The sequence below is a fragment of the Papio anubis genome, chromosome 1 (assembly GCF_008728515.1).
Source record: "Papio anubis isolate 15944 chromosome 1, Panubis1.0, whole genome shotgun sequence".
NCBI classification, from domain to species: Eukaryota; Metazoa; Chordata; class Mammalia; order Primates; family Cercopithecidae; genus Papio; species Papio anubis.
This window is the reverse complement of record NC_044976.1, coordinates 8,037,540-8,062,163: the sequence shown is the minus strand read 5'-3', so window position 1 is coordinate 8,062,163 and position 24,624 is coordinate 8,037,540. Positions and strand designations below refer to the sequence as shown.

The 24,624-nt window shown below is 52.0% G+C and overlaps 1 protein-coding gene across 1 annotated transcript in view; it reads left to right on the top strand.

Moving 5' to 3' along the window:
* Nucleotides 1–3,771: 3,771 nt before the first annotated feature.
* Nucleotides 3,772–24,624, top strand: part of LOC103878097 (skin secretory protein xP2-like) — a 37,721-nt gene continuing 16,868 nt past the window's right edge. The window contains exons 1-4 of the mRNA XM_031660519.1: nt 3,772–3,841; nt 17,669–17,808; nt 18,284–18,448; nt 18,835–19,429. Of these exons, the coding sequence (XP_031516379.1) occupies nt 3,772–3,841; nt 17,669–17,808; nt 18,284–18,448; nt 18,835–19,429 (970 nt within the window). The remainder of the gene's footprint in view (nt 3,842–17,668; nt 17,809–18,283; nt 18,449–18,834; nt 19,430–24,624) is intronic.

The window sequence follows — 24,624 nt, the reverse complement described above, 5'->3', positions numbered from 1 at the left end:
AAGCCCCTGAAACAGCAACTGGGCTCTTGGGAACGGCTGAGGCTGCTGGAGCCACATGAGCCCTGTGGGTCCCTGCATTGTGCTCTGGTTATCACTATAGACAGGAGCGTGAATTGAAGGCTCGTGCTTAGAGAACTTGCCTGTACCATGGCAGGAAGCTGCTGGCATTGAAACTCCTTGGGGCATGCAAGGTGCACATACCAAATACTGCAGTCATTTGGGGGAATTTGGGCTCATAGACAAATGGTTTACGAAGTCTTAGACTAAAACATCGCCTTGACTAGAAAAGCACTCTGCAGGCTGAACACAATCCCCTCCCCCAGAATTAGGAGTGACTTTCTACTGACTGCTTTCGAAGTCCCCGTTCCCTCCTTGTAGCCGCGTCTCTTGCTCCATTTGAAAATACATTCCCTGTATATTGAAAACCATCTTTGACTTCTGTCCATCAATCTGCAGCAACTTAAATTTTCCAGACTAACGTCCCTGGCCACAAATGATTTTGAGCCCAGCACACCCAAACGAGTCATTGGGGTCCCACGCACCAGGGTCTTTTGAAGTCAGCATGGTAGGATGCTAAGAATGGAGCCTCACCCGCGCAGCAGGTTAAACCATAACGCACCCCAGCCTTTGACTCGCAGCCCTGGAAGCTGCGAGGACCAGCTGTTTGTCTCTGGACTTTTAGTTTGCCCTCACCCATGGGATGGAGGTGTCTGTGACCTCTCCACCCTGGAGAGGGAGAGAACAGACCTGGCCTGCCCAGACACATGCTTCTCTTCTGGTGCCTCCCTTCCTAGCCTGGATGACAAACCAGTGTCCTTCCTGCCTGGAATCAGCCAAGGGAGAGGCCTGCTGTGCCACTGTTGGCCCCCAGCACTCTGTCCCTGCCCACTGTGTCTGGTCCCCTACGGGGAGGTCAAGGGAGACAGAAACTTCACAAATGGGTCCCAGGGACGAGCAGATGACTCCAGTGGGGCTCGTGTAAGGAACTACACAGGATGAGATGACAAGGGACGGCTGCCCTGGCCTCTACAGTCTTCGTACGGCCGGAGGCCTCCTTCCCTCAGGCAGGCACTGTCTAGGCCAAAGCCACCACAGGGTGTTTGGGAAGAGGAGGTGCAGCTGCCAAGGTGACATGAGACCCTCAGGGATGGGCAGGTGATGGAGGGATCTTAGCCTGGGACACCTTCATCTCTCAGGCAGCAGAACAGGGAAGTCGGCTGCTAAGTAGCTAGTAAGACAACAGCAGACCTGGGGCAGTGGGGGCTGCATTTCCCAGGCAGCAAATCCACTGCAGTGAATGAAATGATGACCACCACACCACCCAGTCACCCCCATGTCAGATCCACTCGCTTTGCGGTTGTCCTTGTCTCCCCACGTGTCAAATCCCCATGGCCTTGTCTGTGACCCCACAGTAACATCTAGGGGGTTCCCCCGGCCTGGGTTGAGCTTGAAAGAGAATTCTCTCTTTCCATTCCCCCAAGGCCTCAGAGCAGGGTGCATTACAGTCCATCATCGTGGAGGGGAAAGCATGAGACTAGAGCTGGTTTCAGAATTAGATGGGGGTGCATGACTAGGGGGTGACACAGAGGGGCGTACGTTTCGGACACCCTGACCATGCCGTAGGCCAGGCTCTCCAGGACACCTCCCGGTGCACCAGTGCTGACTCAGGGGTATTTCTCCAGCTCGCTGCGCTCCCATCCCTTGCAACTGCCCCAGCCTTGGCCAGCCCAGCCCTTGCAGCCGGCTTCTCCCGGTCTCCTTGCGCAGGGGCAGTTAGAACCCAAGCTGCTGCAGGCCCTCCCCCGCCCTCCCCGCCCTCCCCGCCCGCCTGCCCGCCGCCCGGGCCAAGTCAGCAGTGCTGAGCGCTGCGGGGCTGCAGCAGCAGCCGGCGATGCGGGGACCCTGCACCACTGCTCCGGGCGGCGCTCGCGTCCCGACGGCCACCTCCTGGCGGCTGCGCGCAGCCGGCGCCGAGACCCAGACGGACGCGCAGTGCTGATTGGTGCAGTGAGTGAGTCTCCGGCTTTATTTAGACCACCTTTTCTTGACGACTGTACTTCATTGGAGTTGAGGGCTGGGAGCAGCAGGCAGCCTTCCCCGTGGGAAGGATGACAAATGGGGAGTGCTGCTTCTAGGTGCTCGTACCAACTGGCTTCGTGCGTCCTGGGATGGGCGGTGTTCACAGGCGCTTCGGGGCTGAGCGCCCACCAAGTGTGGCGCGCGCTTTTGGGAAACTTCATGGAAGACCAGGACCGACCCCTGGAGGGTTAGGAAGGCTTTGAGACCAGCCAGGGGGAGCCGTGTCCCGGGCCCTGACTGTGGATCTCCTACTCTGAACCACGGACTCAAGTTTGGAAGGCCAGGCTGCCTTTTGGACTGGGGGGTAAGGAAGGGATCCCCAGCTCAGGCAGCCTTTTGGGCTAAGGCAAGGGGACCTCTGGGACCACATTTTTGAATGCTCCCACCCGTGATTTCTGGGACAGCTACTGGAGACAAATAGAGGCTCGAAGGTGTCGGGAGAAAGGCTGTGTTCCTGATGTCATGTAGTTGAACTTGGATGTGGAGGAAGTCCAGCTTCCCCCGCAGAGGAAAACCGAGCCAGCGAATGTGGGTGGGGGCCAGCAGCTGCCGACCCTCCTGGATGATGTGATGGGCTTAGGTGGTAGGAGCCAGGGGCCTGGGGCCAGAGAGGGCAGCCCTAGGGGGTCCAGACAGCACCTGCTGCCCAGAATGGCAGCCTTTGGTACAAGTCTTTATTTATGCCAGTGGCACGAAACTGTCGCCCGACGAATCCCCAGGGGCCCATTCTTGGCAAAAGCCCTGTCTCCCAGCAAGATGGGAAGTGATGTCACACTGCACTCTCCGGCCCGCTCTTCTGGGGTTGTTCGAAGTGGTGAGGTGGTTCGGTGACTGATACCTCTCACTGTCCCAGACCTTGTGCTTCCGCTGGGAGACCCTCCACCCTAGTGGCTGCTTTTTCCTGTCCCCACGCGTTAGCTTGAGTATCTCCACCTTGGAGGCTGCCCTTGGAGGCTGCACTGCGCTGGGAGGAGAGGGAGACTGGAGAGGGGGAGGAGGAGGAGATGGCAGCGGCAGTGGAGCCCTCAGAGCCTGTGCTGTACCGTGCTGATGTCATCACTTTCGGAGACCTGCTCAGGCCTGTGGCTGCTCCAGAATCGGCACCAGGAGCCTCTTGCTCAGCCTGGGACAGGCACGGCACTGCGGCTGCCAGTCTCCCTGACAAGGACACGACCTGCACCCTCCAAGCGGAGCCAACTGGCCAGCTGAGGTCCTGCGACTCCTGCAGGGATGAGGCTATAAGGAAAAGTTGAGGGCCATGAGAACCGTCAATGGGACGCTGACAAATTGGCAGCACCAGGCTCCAGAAGAGAGGGAGCAGCAGGGAGGCAGGCCGGAGACTGCAGAGAAAGGCGTCCAGGCACTGGCAAGATCCTAGCGCGTCGGCCCCAGATCCTGACCGTGGCACCTCCCCACTGACCGTTTTCACTTTTCACCCAATGCAGTTGGTAGTTTGCTCTGCTCTTCTCGTTCTCGGCAGTTCTGATTAAGGATCAGATCCCATTTTCCTTTTATGCCTTTAAACTTTAAGCCTGGCTGCCCAAGACAAATGCTCTCTTCAAAGCTGGAAGATACTTAGAAATCATCTGTTACAAGTCTCCAAGCTCAGAGATGAGGACAGCGAGGCCCAGAGATTAACCGACTTTCCCAAGGACACAGGAAGCTCAGGGCAGACCTGGGATTCCCTGGGACATGTGGGACAAGGATGAGATCATCAGCTCTCAACCCATCAGGCATCCTGACTCAGACGCAGAAGGACAAGGTAAGGAAACTGGGGGCTGGGAGGTGACAGAGCCCTGGCGCCCTAAGAACCATGGAAGAAACCAACGGCAGCAGGCAGTGTGCCCCGGGCACTGAACGCTACCTTCGAGTGGGTCTGCAGCACCTCTGATTGACAGCTCTCACTGGGCAAAGTGCCAGGGGGAGAAAACATTAGGCTTCTTTTATGGTTCCTCTTGTTTTCAATTCTGGAAAATCGGGGGGCACTTGAGCCCGTGGCTGCCTGTTAGGTTATGAGCTCTGTAATTTAGGCTTCCTCCATCAGAGGGCTCCCGACAACACGGGAAGGAAACCGAGCTGCTTCCCGTGGGGCGAAGTGGTTTGCAGAATGGGGTTTTCATTTTATTCGATCCCACGGGTTCAGGCAGAAAAGATTTTCAGGATTAGACTCATAGAAACAGAAAGTTCGCCGTTCGGCATCTGTGTCATCTCCTAGGTCACCCCACATTCCATTTTCGCAATACAGAGTGTGCGCTGTGGCTTCTGCTGCTGGCTCTCATTTCTTAGGGTAGGCCTGATTAGTCATGTGTGCATCTGTTATGTGAGGAAATGTAGCAATTTTCCCAGGAGAGGCCAGCCATCCTTCAACAGGGTGGCTAAGGAGAGGTGGCAGCGGCCCACCAGCAACGATGAACTCAGCATTCTGATCCAGTTGCAAGATCTTGAAGCCATCCTTGGGTTTCAAGTCGGGCCTGGCGCCCACGTCTTGCCTGGGGAATGCTACTGATTGGCAGCACGAACCCAGCCAGGAGTCCCCACGGATCAACCACCACGGCTGGGTCGCATCCTTCCCCCTCCAGCCTTTCCCTTTGGGATGTATCTCTGTGTCCTTGTTCGGGGGTTGCTGTTCACAGTCTCAGTGCACTTTTGTGTCCAGTGAGTTCCCTCTCTCCTCTCAAACGGTTCCACTTGTATAATGCATACTAATGACCTTCAGCTACTTAGAGATGAATTGCTGCGGTGATCCAGAAGACAGCCCATTTTCTTGTGTCAGGAGATGACCTCTCTTCTGCATTGGTAAAATAGAGATCACACGGTGTACACTTAGGTCGGTGCCCTGGCTCAGGCAAGCATGAGACTGTGTTGTCAGCATCCGCGTGTGTGCAGCAGACTCGTCGGGAAAATGCTGCAGAGCCGGAAAGCTGCCAGGTCCCTCGTGGAGATTTAGGTGGTGTCTCGGTCAGCTTGACAGAGGTGGGGAAAGTTAGCCGAGAAATTTCACCAGGGTCGTCTCAAATGGGGCCAATAGGCAAAATAGAAGTGTTTTGTTTTTTTGACCCTCTGATGATGTAAAATTATATCTCCCAAATAACAATAATAATAATAATAATTATTATTATTTTTTGAGACAGGGTCTTGCTCTGTCACCCAGGCTAGAGTGCAGTGGTGTGATCTCAGCTCACTGCAGCCTCAATCTCCTAGGCTCGAGCAATCCTCCCATCTCAGCCTTCAGAGTAACTGGGACTACAGGCGCCCACCACTGCCCCAGGCTAATTTTTTGTACTTTTTGTAGAGATGGGGTTTTTCCATGCCTCTCAGTGTGGTCTTGAACTCCTGGGCTCAAGCGATCCATCTGCCCTGGCCTCCCAAAGTGCTGGGATTACAGTTGAGAGCCATTATACTCAGCCAAAGAATTCTTTTTCTTTTTTTTTTCTATTTCTTTTTTCCTTTCTTTCCTTCCTTCCTTCCTTCCTTCCTTCCTTCCTTCCTTCCTTCCTTCCTTCCTTCCTTTCTTCCTTCTTTCTCCTTCCTTCCTTCCTTCCTTCCTTGCTTGCTTGCTTCTTTTGAAACAGGGTCTCACTCTGTCACCCAGGAGTGCAGTTGTGTGATCATGGCTCACTCCAACCTCTGCCTCCTGTGTTCAAGCAATTCTCTTGCCTCAGCCTCCTGAGTAGCTGGGACTGCAGGTGTGTGTCTCTACGCCCAGCTAATTTTTGTATTTTTTAGTAGAGATCGGGTTTCGCCATGTTGGCCAGGCTGGTCTCGAACTCCTGGCCTCAAGTGATCCGCCCGCCTTAGCCCCCCAAACTGCTGGGATTACAGGCGTCAGCAACCGTGCCCGGCTCAAAGAATTCTTGATAGCACCTTCCTGATAATTCAGTTCAAGCCAACAAGAATTTATTGGGCATTCACTGACATAAGAATCAGAGCCTGAACCAGGCATGGTGGCTCTCACCCGTAATCCCAGCTACTTGGGAGGCCGAAGCAGGAGGATCACTTGGGCCCAGGAGTTCAAGACCAGCCTGGGCAACATAGTAAGACCTCATCTCAACAATAATAAATAAAAATGTTTAAAAAAAGAATCAGAGCTGTAATCGTGTACAAAAAGTATAAAGTATGCCTGCCTTTAAAAATCATGGTTAGGCATGGTGGCTTATGTCTGTAATCCCAGCACTTTGGGAGGCTGGAGTGGGAAGATTGCTTGAGGCCAGAAGTTTGAGACCAGCCTGGACAACATAGTGAGACCCCATTTAAATAAAATAATAAAGGTAATTTTTTTTAAAGAATAAAAATCAATAGCATTTTACTATAGGGTTAGCAAGAAGGTGGCAAAGCACTAAGATCTCTTGGGTACCACTTTTCAGTGACAGAGTTGATGGTTCAGTTTGTGCCTTTTTCTCCTTCCTCTTCGATCCAAATCAAGAATGAAACTTTGATCTAAGGTAAAGAATGAAACTCAGACATTTTGCCAGCTTGCCAGATCACTTGTGTTTAGAAGCATTGCTAGCCGACCTGTCCAATCCTGGGACTCAGATTCCTATTGCAGGCCTTATGTCAGTATACTGTCACTTATGGCCGGGCACAGTGACTCGTGCCTGTAATCCTAATACTTTGGGAGGCCGAGGTGGGTGGATTGCTTGAGCTCTTCTGAGCTCATAGTGAGCAGCCTGAGCCACATAGTAAGACTCCATTTCTACAAAAATTAGCTGGATATGCTGACATGCACCTGTAGTTCCAGCTACTTGGGAGGCTGAGGTGGGAGGCTGGCTTGAGCCCAGGAAGTGGAGGTTGCAGAGAGCCGAGATCATGCCACTGCACTCCAGCCTGGGCAACCTGACCCTTCTGAGACAGAGCCAGACTCTGTCTCAAAAAAATAATATCTATCTATCTGTCAATCAATTAATCATATATATCTGTGACTTGTTTCCTTGGGGTGTGTTGCTCTAGGGTCTGTCTGCTGGAGGTGGGGCATTTCGCTTTGTGTTCAAAGGGGCATTCAGATATGTTTATATCATTACTAGTAAATGGCACAATTATATTGTGTTGCAGTGTGTGTGGTGTGTGTGTGTGTGTGTGTGTGAAAGCATCCTGTTTTTAAATTTTAAATGTTTTAAAACATGCATTTTTCCAACCTGTTTTGTTATTTCTTCCCTTTGCAAAATCCCAGGTCCCCTAAAACGTGGTGGTGGCCTGTGTGTCTCATGTTCTCTGAGAGACCCTGCCTTGCCATAGGCAAGCCATTGCGACTTTGTGGTCTGAAGGTCACCTTGCCTTGTAGCCCAAATGTTGTAAATAGTCTGCTCAAGGTCTCAGAGACATCAGGTTTCCTTCTGTACAATAAATGTGCTTATTTCACAATAGGGAATGGATCAGGCATAAGAATCTTTTAAAATACAAATTTGGCTTTTCTTCAAAACGAGAGGGCCAAGATAGGGCTGGCTCACGATAACATTGTGCAATGGGCTGAGTTTGTCTTTGGTGCTGCTCTGCTGTCCTCCCTCCACTACCCTCCCGGGATCCCTCATAGGCTCAAAGGGGCCCCAGGTGGCCAAGAAGTGTCTGTGTAGCACCTTCACTCAGCCTGGTGGCCCGAGAGCCTTGTTTGTGTTGTGTCTGACCCACGTCTGTCTTCTCCCTTAAACATTTGCAAAGCATGTTGGGGATCTGGTGCACATAACAGCTCCCTCTGCTGAGGCACAAGGTCTCCCAGGCGTTTCCCGGGGTCTGCAACACTTTTACCTCAAAAGAGGGGGTTCCTGCAGAGATAGAAGGTTGGTGAGGGGCACTGTGTTTCAGCAGACCTGCCAGGTGGCCCACAAACTGCCTTGATGTGCATCTGGCCCTAGAACTGGTTTAGTTTTCATACCGCTTTGCCAGTTGGCTTCTTTAGGTCCCCAGAGGCCAGAAGTTGCAGCCTTCCCAAGAGGTTCCTTCAAGGCAGGTGGGAGAGACGCAGCTCCAGCGAAGCAGCTGAGTGCCCTTCCCTCTTCCAGCCAGGACTCCGGGTGCTGTCAACACGCCGTTTTCCGAGGGCTGTTCTGAGCTTTCTTCCTATTTATAGAACGACATGGGTGATGCTGAGTGCACAGCTTACTACAGTGAAAGGACTGATGACTGCAAATATGTGCATAAACATGGCCATGTCCGTCAGAAGGATCGAGGGCTTAGTGCCGGTGTGGCCAGGTAGAGAAGGGGTTCCACTAAGGACAATGACCTGCACCTCCCGGGGGCGCTACCCTGCGGTCCTCGCGTTGGAAGTATTTATATGTTCTAGGATCTGGGTGCCTTTCTTTCTTTTTTTTTTTTTTTTTTTTGAGGCAGAGTCTCACTCTAGCGCCCAGGCTGGAGTGCTGTGGTGCAATCTCCGCTCATCGCAACCTCTGCCTCCCGGTTCAAGCGACTCTCTCACCTCAGCCTCCCGAGTAGCTGGGATTACAGGTGCCTGCCACCACGCCTGGCTAATTTTTGTATTTTTAGTAGAGATGGGGTTTCACCATGTTGGCCAGGCTGATGTCAAACTCCTGACCTCAAGTGATGTGTCCACCTCGGCCTCCCTAAGTGCTGGGATTACAGGTGTGAGCCACCGCGCATGCCCGGCCATGGGTGCTTTTTCTTTCTCTTTCTCTTGATCTCTGCTGTCCTTTAGCGTAGATTGAACTTAGATGGGCAGTCCATTCCACCAATGACTCTGCTTCTTTAACAAGAACTCTGTTTATTGAGGGTTCCACTCATCCCAGCATTTCTACAGCCTTCTCCATCCCAGGACCTCAAAGCCCAGGCGAGGAATTCTATTCGGCCCACCTTTCAGTGGGTGACCCTTTCTCCTATAGACCAATTCCTATACCCTGCTGGCATGGGTTCTCCTTCCCTCCTTCTCTCTCTCTCTCTTTCTTTCTCTTTCTTTCTTTCTTTCTTTCTTTCTTTCTTTCTTTCTTTCTTTCTTTCTTTCTTTCTTTCTTTCTTTTCTTTCTTCCTTCCTTCCTTCCTTCCTTCCTTCCTTCCTTCCTTCCTTCCTTCCTTTTTCTTTCTTTCTTTCTCTCTCTCTTTCTTTTTCTCTATCCTTTCTTTCCTTCTTTCTCTCTCTCTTTCTTTTTTATTAATAGACTAATGTAGTTATCTGCATGAGAAATGAAGTGCTTATGTTAACATTTTCTGCATTGGGAGGGGACGGTTACTATTCCCCTCCATGGTCCTTTGGCTGTAAGAGATGAGCACTTTCTTGGTACCACTCCCGCTGACATTTTCCTGGGGGCCCAGGATGGACACAGCCTTAGGTTCCATGTCCTGTTGCTGTTACTGAGGGTCACAACTAATGATGGTGGATGGCGGCCTCTCCTGCCCTAGTCTGTTTCATTCCTTTGGCTTCAGGGAGGGGAAGAGTTGCCTTCTCGGCAATTCCTTGTACACAGGAACAAGAAGCCAAAGTAGTGGGCCCAGGAGGGAGGAGAGCCAGGCTTTTGGAGACGGCAACTAGGCCTTCTGAACCCACGGGGACTCCACAGCCATTGCTCCTGAATGCTCAGGCATCTGATCTGCCGTTGTTATCTGATAGGTTCATTTGCCTGATGTGCCTCAAGCCAGTATACCGAGACATCCAGGACTGCAGCAGAGAAAGAGTTTAAATCAGGGCAGCCACATGAGAAGATGGGGGGAAACCTCAAATCTGCCTCCTGAGGAGTTTGGGTCCAGGGATTTTAAGGGCTTTGGAGTGGGCCAAGGTGTGGGGATCGTTGACTGGTCGAAGGGTGCGGGGTGAAGTTAGAGTGGGGAGAACCTTTCAGGTGGAAGACAGGACGAGCACAGGCAGAGGCGGAGTAGCCAGTACTGGTTTGTTGTTCATCAATGTTTCTGCAACGCTTACCAGGCGGTAGACTATTTTAGATGCTGAGATCCAGCAGTGGACAAAACTAAGCCATGGCCACATGGAGCTTCCATTCTAGTGGTTGCTGGGGGAGACGGACAATAAACGGACAGGCAGAATTCTGTTCTGATGGTAAATATGTGGACAGGCAGGAAAGCAAGTGAGCAGGTGGGTGTGATCTGAAAAGGCCTTGTCAATCGGCAGGTATTTGATCAGGGAACAGGAGGAAAGGAGGAACAAGTCACGTGGGCATCTAGGAGCGAAGCAGTCCTCGCTGGGAACGGCAAATGAAAGGTTCCTGACATAGGACCATGCCTGGAGTGTTCCGAGATCAGCAAGGCGGCGGGAACAGAGTGACATGGCTCCTGGATGCCACGTGGAAGATGGACTTTGGGAAGCAAGGGCCCCAGGAAACCAGCTAGGAGGCCAGGACAATCATCCAGGCAAGAGAATGATCATGAGCCGGGTGTGATGGCTCACACCTGTAATCCCAGCACTTTGGGAGGCCAAGGTGAGCAGATTACTTAAATCCAGGAGTTTGAGACTAGCCTGGGAAACATAGCGAAATCCTATCTCTAAAAAAAATGAGCTGGTCATAGTGGCATGCAATTAGCTACTCAGGAGGCTGAGATGGGAGGATTGCTTAAGCTCTGGAAGCAGAGGTTGGGATAGCTTGAGTTCTGGAGGCAGAGCTGAGATTGCACCACTGCACTCCAGCCTGGGCAACAGAGTGAGACCCTGTGTCAAAAAAGAGAATAGTAGCTTGGACAAGAGTAGAAGCAATGAATGTGATGAGAAAAAAACAGAGAAGTGTTTGGATCCCGAATGTATTTTACAGATGGAGGCAGCAGGCTTTGCTGATGAATTGGATGTGGGCTAAGTCAGGTGCCAAGTAATGGCCTGCAAGGTTTTTGGCCAGGCACTAGAAGGTTGGAGTTGGTACCTGTGGAGATGGGGAAGACTTTAGAGGAGCAATCTGGGTAGGCAGGATGCAATCAATACTTTTGTTTTGGAAACACAACTTTGGAGATTCCTACCACACATCCACAGGACTTGGAATTGGCAGTTGGCCATCAGAGTCTGGAGATCAGAGAAGTGGTGGCTGCAGATAGTAACTCGGGAGGCATCAGAGTACAGATGTTATTCAAAACTAGGAGGCTGGATGAAATCACCAGGAAAGGAAGTGTAGGTAGAGGGGGGTCCAAGGACCAGGCCATGGGGTCCTCTAACACAAAGAGGGTGGGGGCTGCAGGAGGAACCAGCAGAAGAGACTGAAAAGGAATGGCCAAGGAAGTAGGTAAGAACCAACAAGGAGTGGCACCTAAAGATCCAAAGGAGTAACAAAAGGAGTTCTAAAGGTCTGGAGGGAGCCCGTTGTGTCAAATTACGTTGATGAGCCCATCTAACAGTTATTGAAACTGACCATTGGATTTAGCAACATGGAGGTCAGCTTGAAACCTTGATAAGATATGCGTAGAACAAAAGCAAGCTTTTATGCTGCCTCTCTAGACCCAGGGCCCAGATAGGCAAGGATCTCTCAGATTGGGGCTTGTGGCAGCAAAACCGGGTGGCACTGGCAGGGCAGCCTTCAGGTTCTGTAGACCTCAGCGGCTCAGTGGAGGCCTGTCCCTTCTACCGTAAGTTTCAGCAGCTGCAGGACCTGGGGACCTGTGCTCTGTCTCCAGTGTTTGCAGAGAGATGCCTCCAGGCCCCTGGTCTCTGGGACCAACAAAATCTAGTTCTAGTCTTTTTTTTCTTTTTCTTTCTTTTTTTTTTTTTTTCCCCCGAGGTGGAGTCTCACTCTGTCACTCAGGCTGGAGTGCAGTGGTGTGATCTTGGCTCACTGCAACCTCTGCCTCCCGGGTTCAAACAATTATCCTGCCTCAGCCTTCTGAGTAGCTGGAATTACAGGCATGCGCCAGCCGCCCTGCTAACTTTTTTTGTATTTTTAGTAGAGACAGGGTTTCACTATATTAGCCAGGCTAGCCTCGAACTCCTGACCTCAAAGAATCCGCCTGCCTCGGCCTCCCAAGGTGCCGGGATTACAGGTGTGAGCCGCCGCGCCCAGCCACTAGTTCTAGTGGTATCGTGAGCTGCCAGGCTTTCAGCACCAGCTGTCCAGCACAAGTGATCCCCCAAACCTTTCAGAAGATTTGGTAAGACTCAGTCACACTACTGCACGGCAGCTGTCTTCCATGTGCTCATACGCAGACTGCCGTATTATAATCAAAGCACATTGGCCAGCTTTATATTAGAAGACCTTCTTCAGCCTTCAACTAGTTCAAAGGATGATTTGGTGACCAAAGGAGTCTGCATCCTATGTTGCATTTGCTTGGGGATCCCAGACCACCAATGTGAATTGTCATGGAGACCCCTACCAATACCTACTGCACTTCATGGAATCAACAGCATTCAAGACCCCTAGAGTAAGTACGGCAGGTGGAGAGTGGTGTTATGGGGCTTTCTCGTGAGGCTCCTCCATGGAACCAGTGACAGTGAGTCTCTGTGGGGTGCAGCCCAGGCTTGCAGCTTTCTGAGGCTCTGGCTTAATGTAGCAGAGACTTTAGAGCTGTGTTGTCCAATACAGTAGCCACTAGCCAGGTGGGCGAATACAATGAGGAACTGAATTTTAAATTTTATTTCATTAATTCAAATAGTCACATGTAGTTGGTAGCTATCCTATTGGACATTGACTGGCAGCCTTGGGGTAAGCTGGTGCTCCTAGGGTTCTTTAGGTGGGAACATCCTTGGAGAGGGAAAACGCCCTTCCCACAGTCCTTAGGAGTGGAGCTTGAAGTCAGTTTGGTCATCAAAAGGAAACTGGGGCTGCACACAGTGGCCCACGCCTGTAATCCCAGCACTTTGGGAGGCCGAGGTGGGTGGATCACCTGAGGTCAGCAGTTCGAGATCAGCCTGGCTAACATGGTGAAACCTCATCTCTACTAAAAATTTAAAAAAAAAAAAAAAAAGAGCCAGGCGTGGTGGCAGGCGCCTGTAATCCCACCTACTCGGGAGGCTGAGGCAGCAGAATCCCTTGAACCTGGGAGGCGGAGGTCGCAGTGAGCCGAGATCGTGCTACTGCACTCCAGCCTAGGCAACAGTGTGAGACTCTGTCTCAAAAAAACAAAAAAACCCACAAAAATCAGCTGGGTCTGGTGATGGGCATCTGTAATCCCAGCTCCTCAGGAGGCTGAAGCAGGAGAATCGCTTGAACTCGGGAGGCAGAGGTTGTAGTGAGCTGCTGCCCTCCAGCCTGGGTGACAGAGTGACGCTCTGTCTCAAAGAAATTTAAAAAAAAAAAAGAAAAAGTAAGAGAACTGGGCCTGTTTTGACCTCAAGCTGGAGAAATGGGACATACTTGTTAGATGTATTTATGAAACATGCAGGCAGCAAACAGACCTGGAGGCATCTCACTTCTCTGGGCTTGAGGTCAGGGGGTTTCTGTGCATTATGATGAAAATGCAGGAGTTTCCCTCTGTGCCTGCTGCCTTTGTGAAATGGTGCCCTGTGCGTTCTGCAGAGGCGCAGAGTGGAGGGGAGTGTTCACTGCCCCGCCTTTGGGGTCCAGCAGAGGTCCAAATCCCACGTCTTACACACTGTAGGACCTTGGACAGGGTTGTGGGACTGAAGCTTCTCTGAGGCTCAGTTTACCATCTGCTAAGTGGACATAATACTAGGGATTTTACAGAGCTGTGGGGGGATCAAAAGAGAAAGTCTGTAAAACACGTAACAGTGCATAACATATACAATACAGACTTGATATGACAGCTAAATAATACATCTTTATGTATTAAATATCATTCCATCTATGGATTGTCGATCTCCTAAGAATACATTGACCTCTTTCTGTCCTTAATTTAATTGGAAAAAAGGTTGATTTGATGCATGAGCCAAGGAATGGTTTTAGGAAAATAAACTTCTGGAAAATAAGCAGAACCTGAAAGCTACATTTGGTTAAAATGTCCAGTCAGCAAAGCAGTAAGTAAACACCTAAAAGTCATTTCCCCCTTTATACAGCATTTTGACTTCTTGCATTTATTTGCTATTTTTAATCTGGTGGCAATTTCTTCGCCAATACAACAAATTGGGCTTCCTTATTGAAAGATGGGGCCTTGTAAGTACTAGGTGGGCTCTTTGGGGCACCCCCAGCCATGTGGCATCACCCCCTGCCCCGCCACACACACACACACACACACACACACACACACGCACCCCCATACACGGTGGCCTGTCCATCACGCCACCAAGCAATTCTCTGATCTCAGGGTGCAATGAAGAAAGCCCCTTCCTCTGAGACCCCTTCCTTCTGCAGGGTGCGGTCTGGGGCCCTGTGTCCCTATCGTTCTGTCTGCAGGGGGTGTAAGAGACAGGTTGCCCAGGCCTCTTGATGATGTGCCGCTGTGGCCACTACAGTCCCCTGCAGAGACCCGCTGCAGTCCTAGGATGCCTGATCTTGTGTACTCCCTACCGAAATTAGATCGTCTAAGTTAGCAGAGTTGGTGTTTATCAAGAGTGCTGAGGCTTTTGGGCAACTAGTGGGGTTTGTACCGTATATTTCAGCCAGTAAGGAAGAATTGGAATGATGGCTTTTTTTTTTCTTTTCACTGAGATAAAACTATACACCATAAATTTCACCATCTTAAAGTATACAACTCTGCAGGTTTTAGTATATTCACAAAGTTGTACAACCATCACCACTATCTAATTCCAGAACATTTTCATCCTTTTTTTTTTTTTTTTTTGAGACAGCCTTGCTCTGTCACCAAAACTGGAGTGCAGTTGCACAATCTCGGCTCACTGCAACCTCCACCTTCCAGGTTCAAGTGATTCTCCTGCCTCAACCCCCAAAGTAGCTGGGACTACAGGCATGCACCACCATGCCAGGCTAATTTTTGTAAATTTAGTAGAGATGGGGTTTCAACATGTTGGCCAGGCTGGTCTCAAACTCCTAACTTCAGGTGATCCACCCATCTCTGCCTCTGGAAGTGCTGGGATTACAGGCGTGAGCCATCGTGCCCAGCCAGAACATTTTCATCCTTTAATTAATTAATTTTTAATGTTTTAAATTAATTGGTTAATTTTTAGAGACAGGATCTCCCTCTGTTGTCCAGGCTGAAGTGCACTGGTATGATCTTGGCTCATTGCAGCCTCAGACTCCTGCCTCAAGTGATCCTCCTGCCTTAAGCGATCCTCCTGCCTCAGCCTCCCAAGTAGCTGGGACTACAGGTGTGCACCACCATGTCCGGCTACTTTTAAAATTTTTTGTAGAGCTGGGGTCTCACTATGTTGCCCCGGCTGATCTTAAGCTCATCCTCCTTTTTAAACTCTCACTTTTGAACAAGATGAAGCCATGGGCTCCCTGGAGATCTACGCTCCTTGGGTTCCTTGCTGGGTTTTCTCATTGGCTTGGATTGAGATATTTCTTTCCCAAGCACTGTATTGAGTTCATTTTTCTCATCCGAGGTGAAAAGGTAATCTCAGAGAGGGAGGCCAGCAGGGCATGGTGGCTCACGCCTGTAATTCCAGCACTTCGGGAGGCTGAGGCGGGTGGATCACTTGTGGTCAGGAGTTTGAGACCAGCCCGGCCAACATGGTGAAACCCCATCTCTAGTAGAAATACAGAAATTAGCCGGGAATGATGGCAGGTGCCTGTAGTTCCAGCTACTCATGAGGCTGGCGCAGGAGAATCATCTGAACGCAGGAGGCAGAGGTTGTAGTGAGCTGAGATCATGCCACTGCACTCCAGCCTGGGTGACAGAGACTCCATCTCAAAAAAAAAAAAAAAAAAGGTTGGGGCAGGCCGAGCAGGTAGTCACCACCACATCTGAGCCTCTGGGCCCCTGTGGTTAAATGCAGGACTCAAGGAAAGGCTTCCTGAGGGACCCTTATGCACCATTTCTGGGGTTGTGGGCGTGCTGTGCCAGGGATAGACAGTGGAGGCTTGTCCGTGCTATCTCTGTGGTTCCCTTTCTGCAAAGCCCTCTTGGCTGTGGCCTGTACGTTAAAGGCGTAGGTTAGAGATGTGGCTATCTTGGTGCTGGGTGGATTTTAGAGGAGATATAGGTGGGTTCGGTGTCCTCAGCCTGGCAGGGCTGGGGAGAAGTGACACAGAGTTTGGCAGACAGTGAGGCCTTTGTAAAACATTCTTTGTCGACACAAAAATGTTTAAAGAAAAAAAAAAATGAGGCCTAGACTCGGTGTGGCCTCTCTGGATGGAAAAGTGGATAAGAATCAGGTTATTTCAATTATTTGGCTGGCAGTCTGGTGTCTCTAAAGCAGATTCATCCTACTGTTGGCTGCCCAGGTCCAGGCATTTTGGTGGCTCTGAAAGGAAAGCAAGAAAAAAAGAGCCCCCAAGGGTGGGGACCTCCAGGGGAATGCTCCCAGGTCTGTCTGCAAGGAACAGAGAACCAATGAGAAACAGTGTTCCCTCAATGCCTGGAACACAACAGGTGCTTCATAGAGATGTTTTAGAAGAGCGACTGCACACGTGAGAGGGCCTACTGTGTGCAGCCACTCTGTCTTGCACAGTCCTTATCATCACCCTAGGGGTAGGGAGGTGTGCATTCATTTCATTTCATTTCATTCATTCATTCATTCATTCATTCATTCCACAATACTTATTGCATCCATACTAGGAGCCTGATGCTGTCGGTGTACATGAGGACACATGCTCGGCATGGATAAGCAATTTGCAAAGTTGTGGCAGGGTGACAGGTACATGAGGAGTGAGGGGTTGGAGAACTGACGGGCGCCACCTTGGGTCGTGGGTCCACCCCGCTCTCCTCCCTGCGTTGGTTGGCCAACCCAGTCTTACCTTTCAGGTCCTAATTTCCTCACCTGTAAATGCAGCAGTCCTAGGACTTATCTCAAAGGGCTTTTTGAAGATTGAATGAGATTACTTGGGGGTGCAGGGAGGGGTTGGGAGACGCTGGCACATTGCCCGAGGCCATGTAGTAAGTCAAGGTTGGAACCCACTTTTGTCTGATCACAAAAGCAGACCTCGGCCAGGCGTGGTGGTTCACATCTGTAATCCCAGCACTTTGGGAGACCGAGGCGGGTGGATCACCTGAGGTCAGGAGTTTGAGAACAGCCTGACCAATTTGGTGAAACCCTGTCTCTACAAAAATTAGCTGGGCATGGTGGTGGGTGCCTGTAATCCCAGCTTCTCGGGAGGCTGAGGCAGGAGAATCACTTGAACCCAGGACGTGGAGGTTGCAGTGAGCCAAGATCTGGCCATTGCACTCCAGCCTGGGCAGCAAAAGCAAAACTGTGTCTCAAAAAAAAAAAAAAAAAAAAAAGCAGACCTCTCCCTTGCCATGGGCTGCCTCTAGGACCCATCTGCCTCCTTTTATCCCTCTGAGTCTTTGAGGATCTGAGAAGGCCTTCATCTACCTGCCCCATGGTGACAGGCACCCTGGACTGAGATGGGTGTGGAATTGCCCCGCAGCAACAGGTGTAGGAAAAGTAGGCCTGACCTGCAGCCATCCACCTGCACCTGGACGTTCTCACCTGCTGGCTGGCGCACTGCTTCTCTAGGACTGTCCTAGAATCCCGGAGGAGTTTGGAAAACATGGGCTCATCACAGACACCTGTGAGAATGGGTTCGCCGCCCCTCCCCTGTGAGAATGGGAGAAGGTCACCCCTGGCCTTCTCTGAGGCCCCTGAGAGTGCTCAAATGTGATTATGCACCTGGGTAGCATTCGCTTCCCTGTCATCCTCCTAAAGCATCGCCTTCTCCCAGTGCAGGAGGAGTGAGTCTCCCGTTCTCACCCGGGGAGCGGTTGCCTCGTGAGTCCGAGGAGAATCAGCTCTTTCGTTTTGCGCAGGTGGAGATCTCGGGGGCCCAGTTTGGAGTCCTGCAAACCGTGAGTGTGCGAGGAGGGCTTGTTTCTGATGAAACCATTTCTGTCCCGTAACAACCCTGAGGGCAGAAACCCCTACAAAGGGCGCAGAGAGATCTGCTGTCCGCTTGATACTGGGGTGCGGTGGTCCTGGGGGCAGCTTGTCCTGGGGGCAGTTTGTCCTGGAAGGGCCCTGGGGCGCACTGGCTGGGATCTGTAATGGTTGGGGCAGGAGGGTGGGTGGGGAGCCCCTTCTCCATGGCAGCGGGAGGTCTTCAGCGCTGCCCCTGCCAGCGCCTCCCTGCCTACCCCAAGGGCGCCCCACCGCGCGCCCAGAGCAGCTTGGAAACTGGGAAATGCAGGGAGAGTGCCTGGGGGCTGCCTTATGCTCCCCGCGGCAGCTCCGCGCTCAGGGCTTTGCGTCTCCAGGAACCTTTAAGGCCGGTGCTGGGGGCTGAGCCCCGGCCCCTCATCTGAGCCAAGCCCTGCCCCACGCAAGGTCCCCAGCCTGGCGCACCCGGCTCCCCAGCGCCGCGCCCCGGCCGTGTCCCTTCCCACCCCAGTCCCCCGGGACCCGAGAGCCGTGCAGGGCCAAGCCTCGTGCCCCGAGGCACGCCAAGCCAAGTCACCCCTGCAGCCCGCGGCGCCGGAACTTGGGGGCGCGGTGAGTGGGGGCAGGGCGCCGGGCCGGCGGGCGGTGGCTGTGGCTGGGTGCCGGTTCCTGGCTTTAGAAGTCCTTTCGCATCTTGTTGAATCCGGGGCTGCATTGGCCCTCCGAGCTCTCCTGACTGGCAACGTCGCAGAGACAGCAGGTCCAGACCCGGGACATTTCCCACACCAGCGTCCAGGACGTGGGTTTCTTCCCTCTTCCAGGGCAGAGGCCCTCGGACTGGGCGTCGCGGCGAGCCCCCAGTGGTTTTTGTTTGCTTTTTTACCGTCCCCCCCAACCCCGCCCCGGCTCCACCCGGGCCTTGGTCCCACCGCGAAGGAGCCAGGAGTCCGCGGAAGGGTTGCGATGGCCGGAGAGTCCGCGACCTCGGCTCCGGGTAGGCGCTACCCGGGACCCAGCAGCGGCGTGGGCGAGGGGCGCTGCGCAAACTAAGCGCTCTTGCTGGGGAAACGCCAGCCCAGGCTGGCAGTGGCGGTGAAAGGGATGCGGACCAGGACCCCGTGCCCGGCGGGACTGGCCACGCAGCGGTCCCCGCGCCGCCCCCCTGCGGTGCGCACCGCATCTGCGCCCTAGGCCAAGGCCGGGCTCGGACCCCTCCCCCGCACCGACGTGATTCGGATCGCGCGGTGCTGGCGCCGCCCTCATGCGCTCTGCCTGGCCCCTACCTGGTCCCCTTTCCTTTTCAGGTGGAAGAGATGCCGCCGTCCCGTCGGTCTGGGACGACCCCAGCTCCCCGGATCCCGGGCTGGAGAGACGCGTCGCGGCCCCGGGGCCTGGTGGCACGGGCAGGAAGGAGGACCCGGCAGCGGGCTCTGCCTGGGCTTGCCTGGGCTTGTTCCGAGCCGGGCTGCTTCTTGGTGACCGCGCAGATCGGGGGCATTTGGAGATTTTGCGGGAGTCCTGCAGCCAAGCTCCGGGGCAGGAGAGGCCTGGAAACCTGCACTACCTGCTCGCCCCGTCCCAGCGTGCACCCAGGTAAACGCTTGTGTTTCTCAGTCCGTGCGAAAGTTTGCAAAGAAGGAGGCGGGAACTAGACCAACAACGTTAATAATCATAGTCATAATAATGAAAACCCTGTTCAATTGTGTAGCCTCCATAAGGGGAAGACTTTCCAAGAAGCAACAAAATGTTCTTTGATTTCATAATCTCTGGGGAGAAAGGATTCCTTTTTTGGGGTTTTGCTCGGCTACTTCTTTCTTCCCTCCTCGATCTCCGGCGTGGTGCGAGGAAGGCCGACTGGTCCACGGGTGGCAAATGGGGACCCTGGCCCTTCTGCGCCGCTGGCCACGGTGAGATTGCAGCAAATGCTCAACCTCCCCAGTTCCTCTCCTCACCTGGAAAGTGGAAGGATTGATACTAGCCACCCACGGCTGTAAAAAACTCGCAAGAAAGGGAAAGGAAAAGTGCTTCTGTCACTAAAGTAGCGTTGTCTAAGAGGTCAAGGCTTTGGAAGACTTGCTCTAGAAGAGGAGAACGGGAGAGGGGCTTTCAGCCAACCTGGCCCCGAGGTGAACGCGCGCGCCCCCTGCTGGCTGCAGCCCTGTCCAGCCTGGGAGCCGCCAGTGGGGAAAGAGACTGCGGGGAGGTGGTCTCTGGAGTTCCCTGCTCCTAGCCTGGAGCAGCAGGTGCCAGTGCTCCTGAGGTCCCCTCTCTCAGGTTACGTGGATGGGGCCTGTAGTACCGACAGGGCACATGCTTCAGCGCCTGTTACTGTGTCAGGTGGGAGACAGGAGCTAGGCTCTGCAGAAGGTTCCAGAGCCTGGGCCTTCCTGCTGCATCCATACTAGGCTCCTGGAGCCCAGGGGTGGCTGGGCTCTCTGCATACGTGCACATGAAACTCTAGCAGATGCCAGCTCACGTTGAGGGGGCAAAACGGCCCACTGCAGTTATGTTAACCAGTTCTGCCTCTGCCCAGTTCTGAGATATCTTTGGGACAAATGGCCACTCCCCTGAGCCCGTGTATCTTCCTGCATAAGCCACAAATGCTGTGCAGTCACAGCTGAGGAAGAGGGGAGGTGCCTGTACTTGCCAACGTTCCCCTTGAAGGACTATCCAGGAGCAGAGGGAGCAGCTGGAGGCAGCATCAGTTGGTATCCTGAGCCCAGTGGCATCTACTGCCACATGGGTTAGTGGCCTGTCTCCTGAGCTTCCCCAAGCTGGCCAAGACTGTCCAGGACTGTCCTGCTCTCCCCTCCCAATCTAGCTTTCTCTTGGGCCTCCAGGATCCCTTGGCTAGCTGGCATGGTGGCATGAGGACTGCACTTTTACACCCCACCCCTGCCCTTGGCACGCATCGCAAATCAATAATGCTAAACCTAAATAGGCCCCCAGGTCTTTCTCATCATAGCATCCATGCGGTGCTTCCCATTGATTATGTCACCCAATTGCCACCCCAGCCCTACACCTGCCCTTGTAACTGGTCCCTGGGCTGGGGGATGTAGGAGGACGCAAGGATGAACAAGATGCTGCCCTTGGTTATAGGACACACTACCTCCGGCTAGAGGTGATCAGATCTATGCATAAGAAAATAACTAGGCAGGACTCATTCATTCATGCAACAAATATTTACAGAGTCCTTGCTATATGCAAGGAGTCATGGAGGAGAAACCTACAGAAGGATGAGGGGACGGCTCTTCAGGCAGAAGGGTTAGTAAGTGCAAAGGCCGTGTGTTCAGTGCATTGGAGAAATTTCAAGAAAGCCGGTGAGACTGAAGATCAGCTCATGTGATACTCGGTAACGAATATCACATGAAAACAAGGAAGTTTTCTTGTCTACCCCTGAAATTTGCCTTGGTTGGCAGATCCTTCCTTCCCAGACAGCACAAATCAGTACTGCAGCTACAGCTGTCTGTCTGACATATTTGTAAGAATGAACTGTTTAGTGCAGGCTCTGGGAGGCAGTGCCATGCAGGTCACTGATATACCTGGTGCCAATCATTTTTCTCCATTCGTAAGGCACCTCAGGACCCCACTGGGGCCCCAGTGTTCCAGTAAGGATATGGGTTTTGAGTTAAGGACCCGCCTTCCAGCTCCGTCTCTGTCACTAGCTGTGCTAATTTGGAAATAGGACTTCCTTTCCTGGCTTTGGTTCCTCATCTATAAAAATTGCCCTTATGTTAGGACCTACTTGGTAGAGGCATGGGATAAAATGATTAGATAAGGTGCATAAACCAGGGAGCAGGGTGCTGTGGCAACCATTAGGTACCATCAGTGATAAAGCACTTTGCTTTCATGGATATTTTATATGTTCACTAAATCAGAACTTTCCTCTATGCTCATGTAGTCTAGTGAGGTCTGGGGAGTTTCTTGTTTGATTTTTGCATTGCAAATATTGCTCTCTTCCCCTGCCTAAAAAACCCACTGCTTTTTTTTTTTTTTTTTTTTTTTTTTTTTTTATAAATTTTTCTCCTTTCCCCCCCCTAAAAAACCCCCTGCTTTTTTTTTTTTTTTTTTTTTTTTTTTTTGAGACAAGGTCTCACTCTGTCACCCAGGCTGGAGTACAGTGGCACAACCATAGCTCACTGGAACCTGGAACTCCTGAGCTCAAGCGATCCTCCCACCTCAGCATCCTGAGTAGCTAGCACTACGGGCATGTGTCACCACACCCAGCTAGTTTTTAAATTTTCTGTTGAGATGGGGTCTTACCATGTTTCCCAGGTTGGTCTCAACCTCCTGGGCTCAAGTGATGCTCCCACCCCAGCCTCCCAAAGTGCTGGGATTACAGGTGTGAGCCACCACGCCCAGCCTACATTTTTTTTTTCATTAACTAGTATTGCAAATATTTAAGTAGAGTAAAATGCCTTGAGTTGATGCCAAAAGGAAAAATAAGGGTCTATAAGGGGATCCATTCTGACTGAGGCATGACACGGTTTGAGTACACCCTATCCTGTGTCCCTGGCTGTGGGTTACCGCACCTGGGGCAGGTAGGGGCACCTGGGGAAAGCTTGGCAGAAACTCCTGCCTCTCCCACTGGCAGAGCTTTTGACCCACCAGGCTCACCCCAGGGCCCCGCTCTGACCTCTGTGGCGCCAGGTGGCTCTTACTCTGTCCTGTCATTTGGGGCCCTCAGCCATCCCACCTCACCCCGCACGGTCCCAGCAGCTCCTGCCTGATTCCCATGCCTCCTCTGGACAGAGAGTTCACCCTCCTCTTGCCAGATCAGTAACTCCTTATGATGAAAGTGTTTTCCATACTCAGTCGATAGGACAGTGGGGGCAGCAAGGGAGGGTCCACCAGAGGAGACAGAACCGGCTTGACAGTGGTGGGGGTTGGGGATGTCTGTTGATTTGTTGAACCAAATTGATTCCTAATCCTGGCATTAAACATCCTCCAAGGCTGTCACCTCATCTCAAAACAAGATTAATTAAAATGGACTTGAATTGAAAGTGGGTAAGACTACTGTCGCTATCACCCCCTGTTACTCTGCAATCCACCACTAGTGAGGGGTGAAGCGAGTTTAAAATCCTGGGCCACATGGTCAACACTGATCAGTCCTCGTCCGTGATCACCACAAGGAGAGTGGTGGTGAACTGGTTTCCCAAACCCCAAAGCAAATAGAAAGCCCTCGCCTCCAGGGCTGGGTGCGGTGACTCACACCTGTAATCCCAGCACCTTGGGGTGCTGCGGCGGGTGGATCACTTGAGGCCAGGAGTTCGAGACCAGCCTGGACAACATAGTGAAACCCCTGTCTCTAGTAAAAATACAAAAATTAGCTGGGCGTTGTGGTGCGTGCCTGTAATCCTAGCTACTCGGGAGGCTGAGGCAGAAGAATCGCTTGAACCCAGAGGCAGAGGTTGCAGTGAGCAGAGATCATGCCACTGCACTCCAGCCTGGGTGACAGAGCGAGACCGTGTCTGAAAGAAAAACACAAAAAGAAATCCCTCACCTCCAGCCTGAAAGACAGAGAAATAGTTCTTGATAATTTGCTGAGAAAAAAAACATTGTTGAATTTGTCACAACCTGGCCACCACCAGCCACCCCCTGCCCTGGACACCCAGCCTCATAGTGCTGGATGGGAGGTAGGGAGACCCTGCTGGCGTTGGAGGACAGCTGTGGTGGCCTTTCAGGGAGAAGGTGAGACAGGCCCAAAGTAATGCAATCGAGCCTCCTTACCTGGGGGTTCCACGTCGGCTGATTCAGCCAGGCTAGGGTCCAAAATGTTCGAGAAAGCAAAAATAAATAATAATAAAACAATAAAAAATAATATAAATGGGCCGGCTGTGGTGGCTAATGCCACTAATCCCAGCACTTTGGAGGCCAAGACTGGAGGATTGCTTGAGCTCAGGAGTTGGAGTCCAGTCTGAGCAACATAGCAAGACCCTGTGTATTAAAAAAAAAATAATAGTACAAATTAAAAAACCATGCAGTGTAATAACTATTTACATGGCATTTACGTGGTATTAGATATTACAAGTACTCTAGAAATGATTTAAAGTATGTGGAAAGGCCAGGAGCAGTAGCTCACGCCTATAATCCCAGCACTTTGAGAGGCCAAGATGGGTGGATCACCTGAGGTCAGGAGTTCAAGACCAGCCTGCCCAACATGGTGAAACCCCATCTCTACTAAAAATGCAAAAACCAGGTGTGGTGGCAGGTGCCTGTAATCCCAGCTACTCGGGAGGCTTAGGCGGGAGAATCACTTGAACCTGGGAGGCGGAGGTTGCAGTAAGCTGAGATCGCACCATTGCACTCCAGCCTAGGTGACAAGAGCAAAACCGCATCTCAAAATAAATAAAGATGGTGGCCCGTGCCTGTAATCCCAGCTACTCAGGAAGCTGAGGCAGGAGAATCGCCTGAACCCCGTAGGTAGAGGTTGCAGTGAGCTGAGATTGCACCACTGGAAGTAACAGAGTAAGATGTATGTGGAGGATGTGTGTAGGTTATATACAAATACCACACAATTGTATAAAAGGGGCTTGAGCATCCTCAGATTTTCATATCCACAGGGGTCCTGGGAGCAATGCCCCTGGGACATGGAGAGACAACTGTATTTCAGACCAGGTATAATTCTTGTTTGGCCCCTTCCCTTTTGGTCTCAGGCATAACACTGCCCGCTGTCCCACAGCTCTGAGCCTACACTGTGGGGCCTGGTAACTCTCCAGAACCCCTCAACTTTGACACCTAACAAGGACTGTCCTTTCCCTTCAAATGCTGTTGAACCCTGAAATACT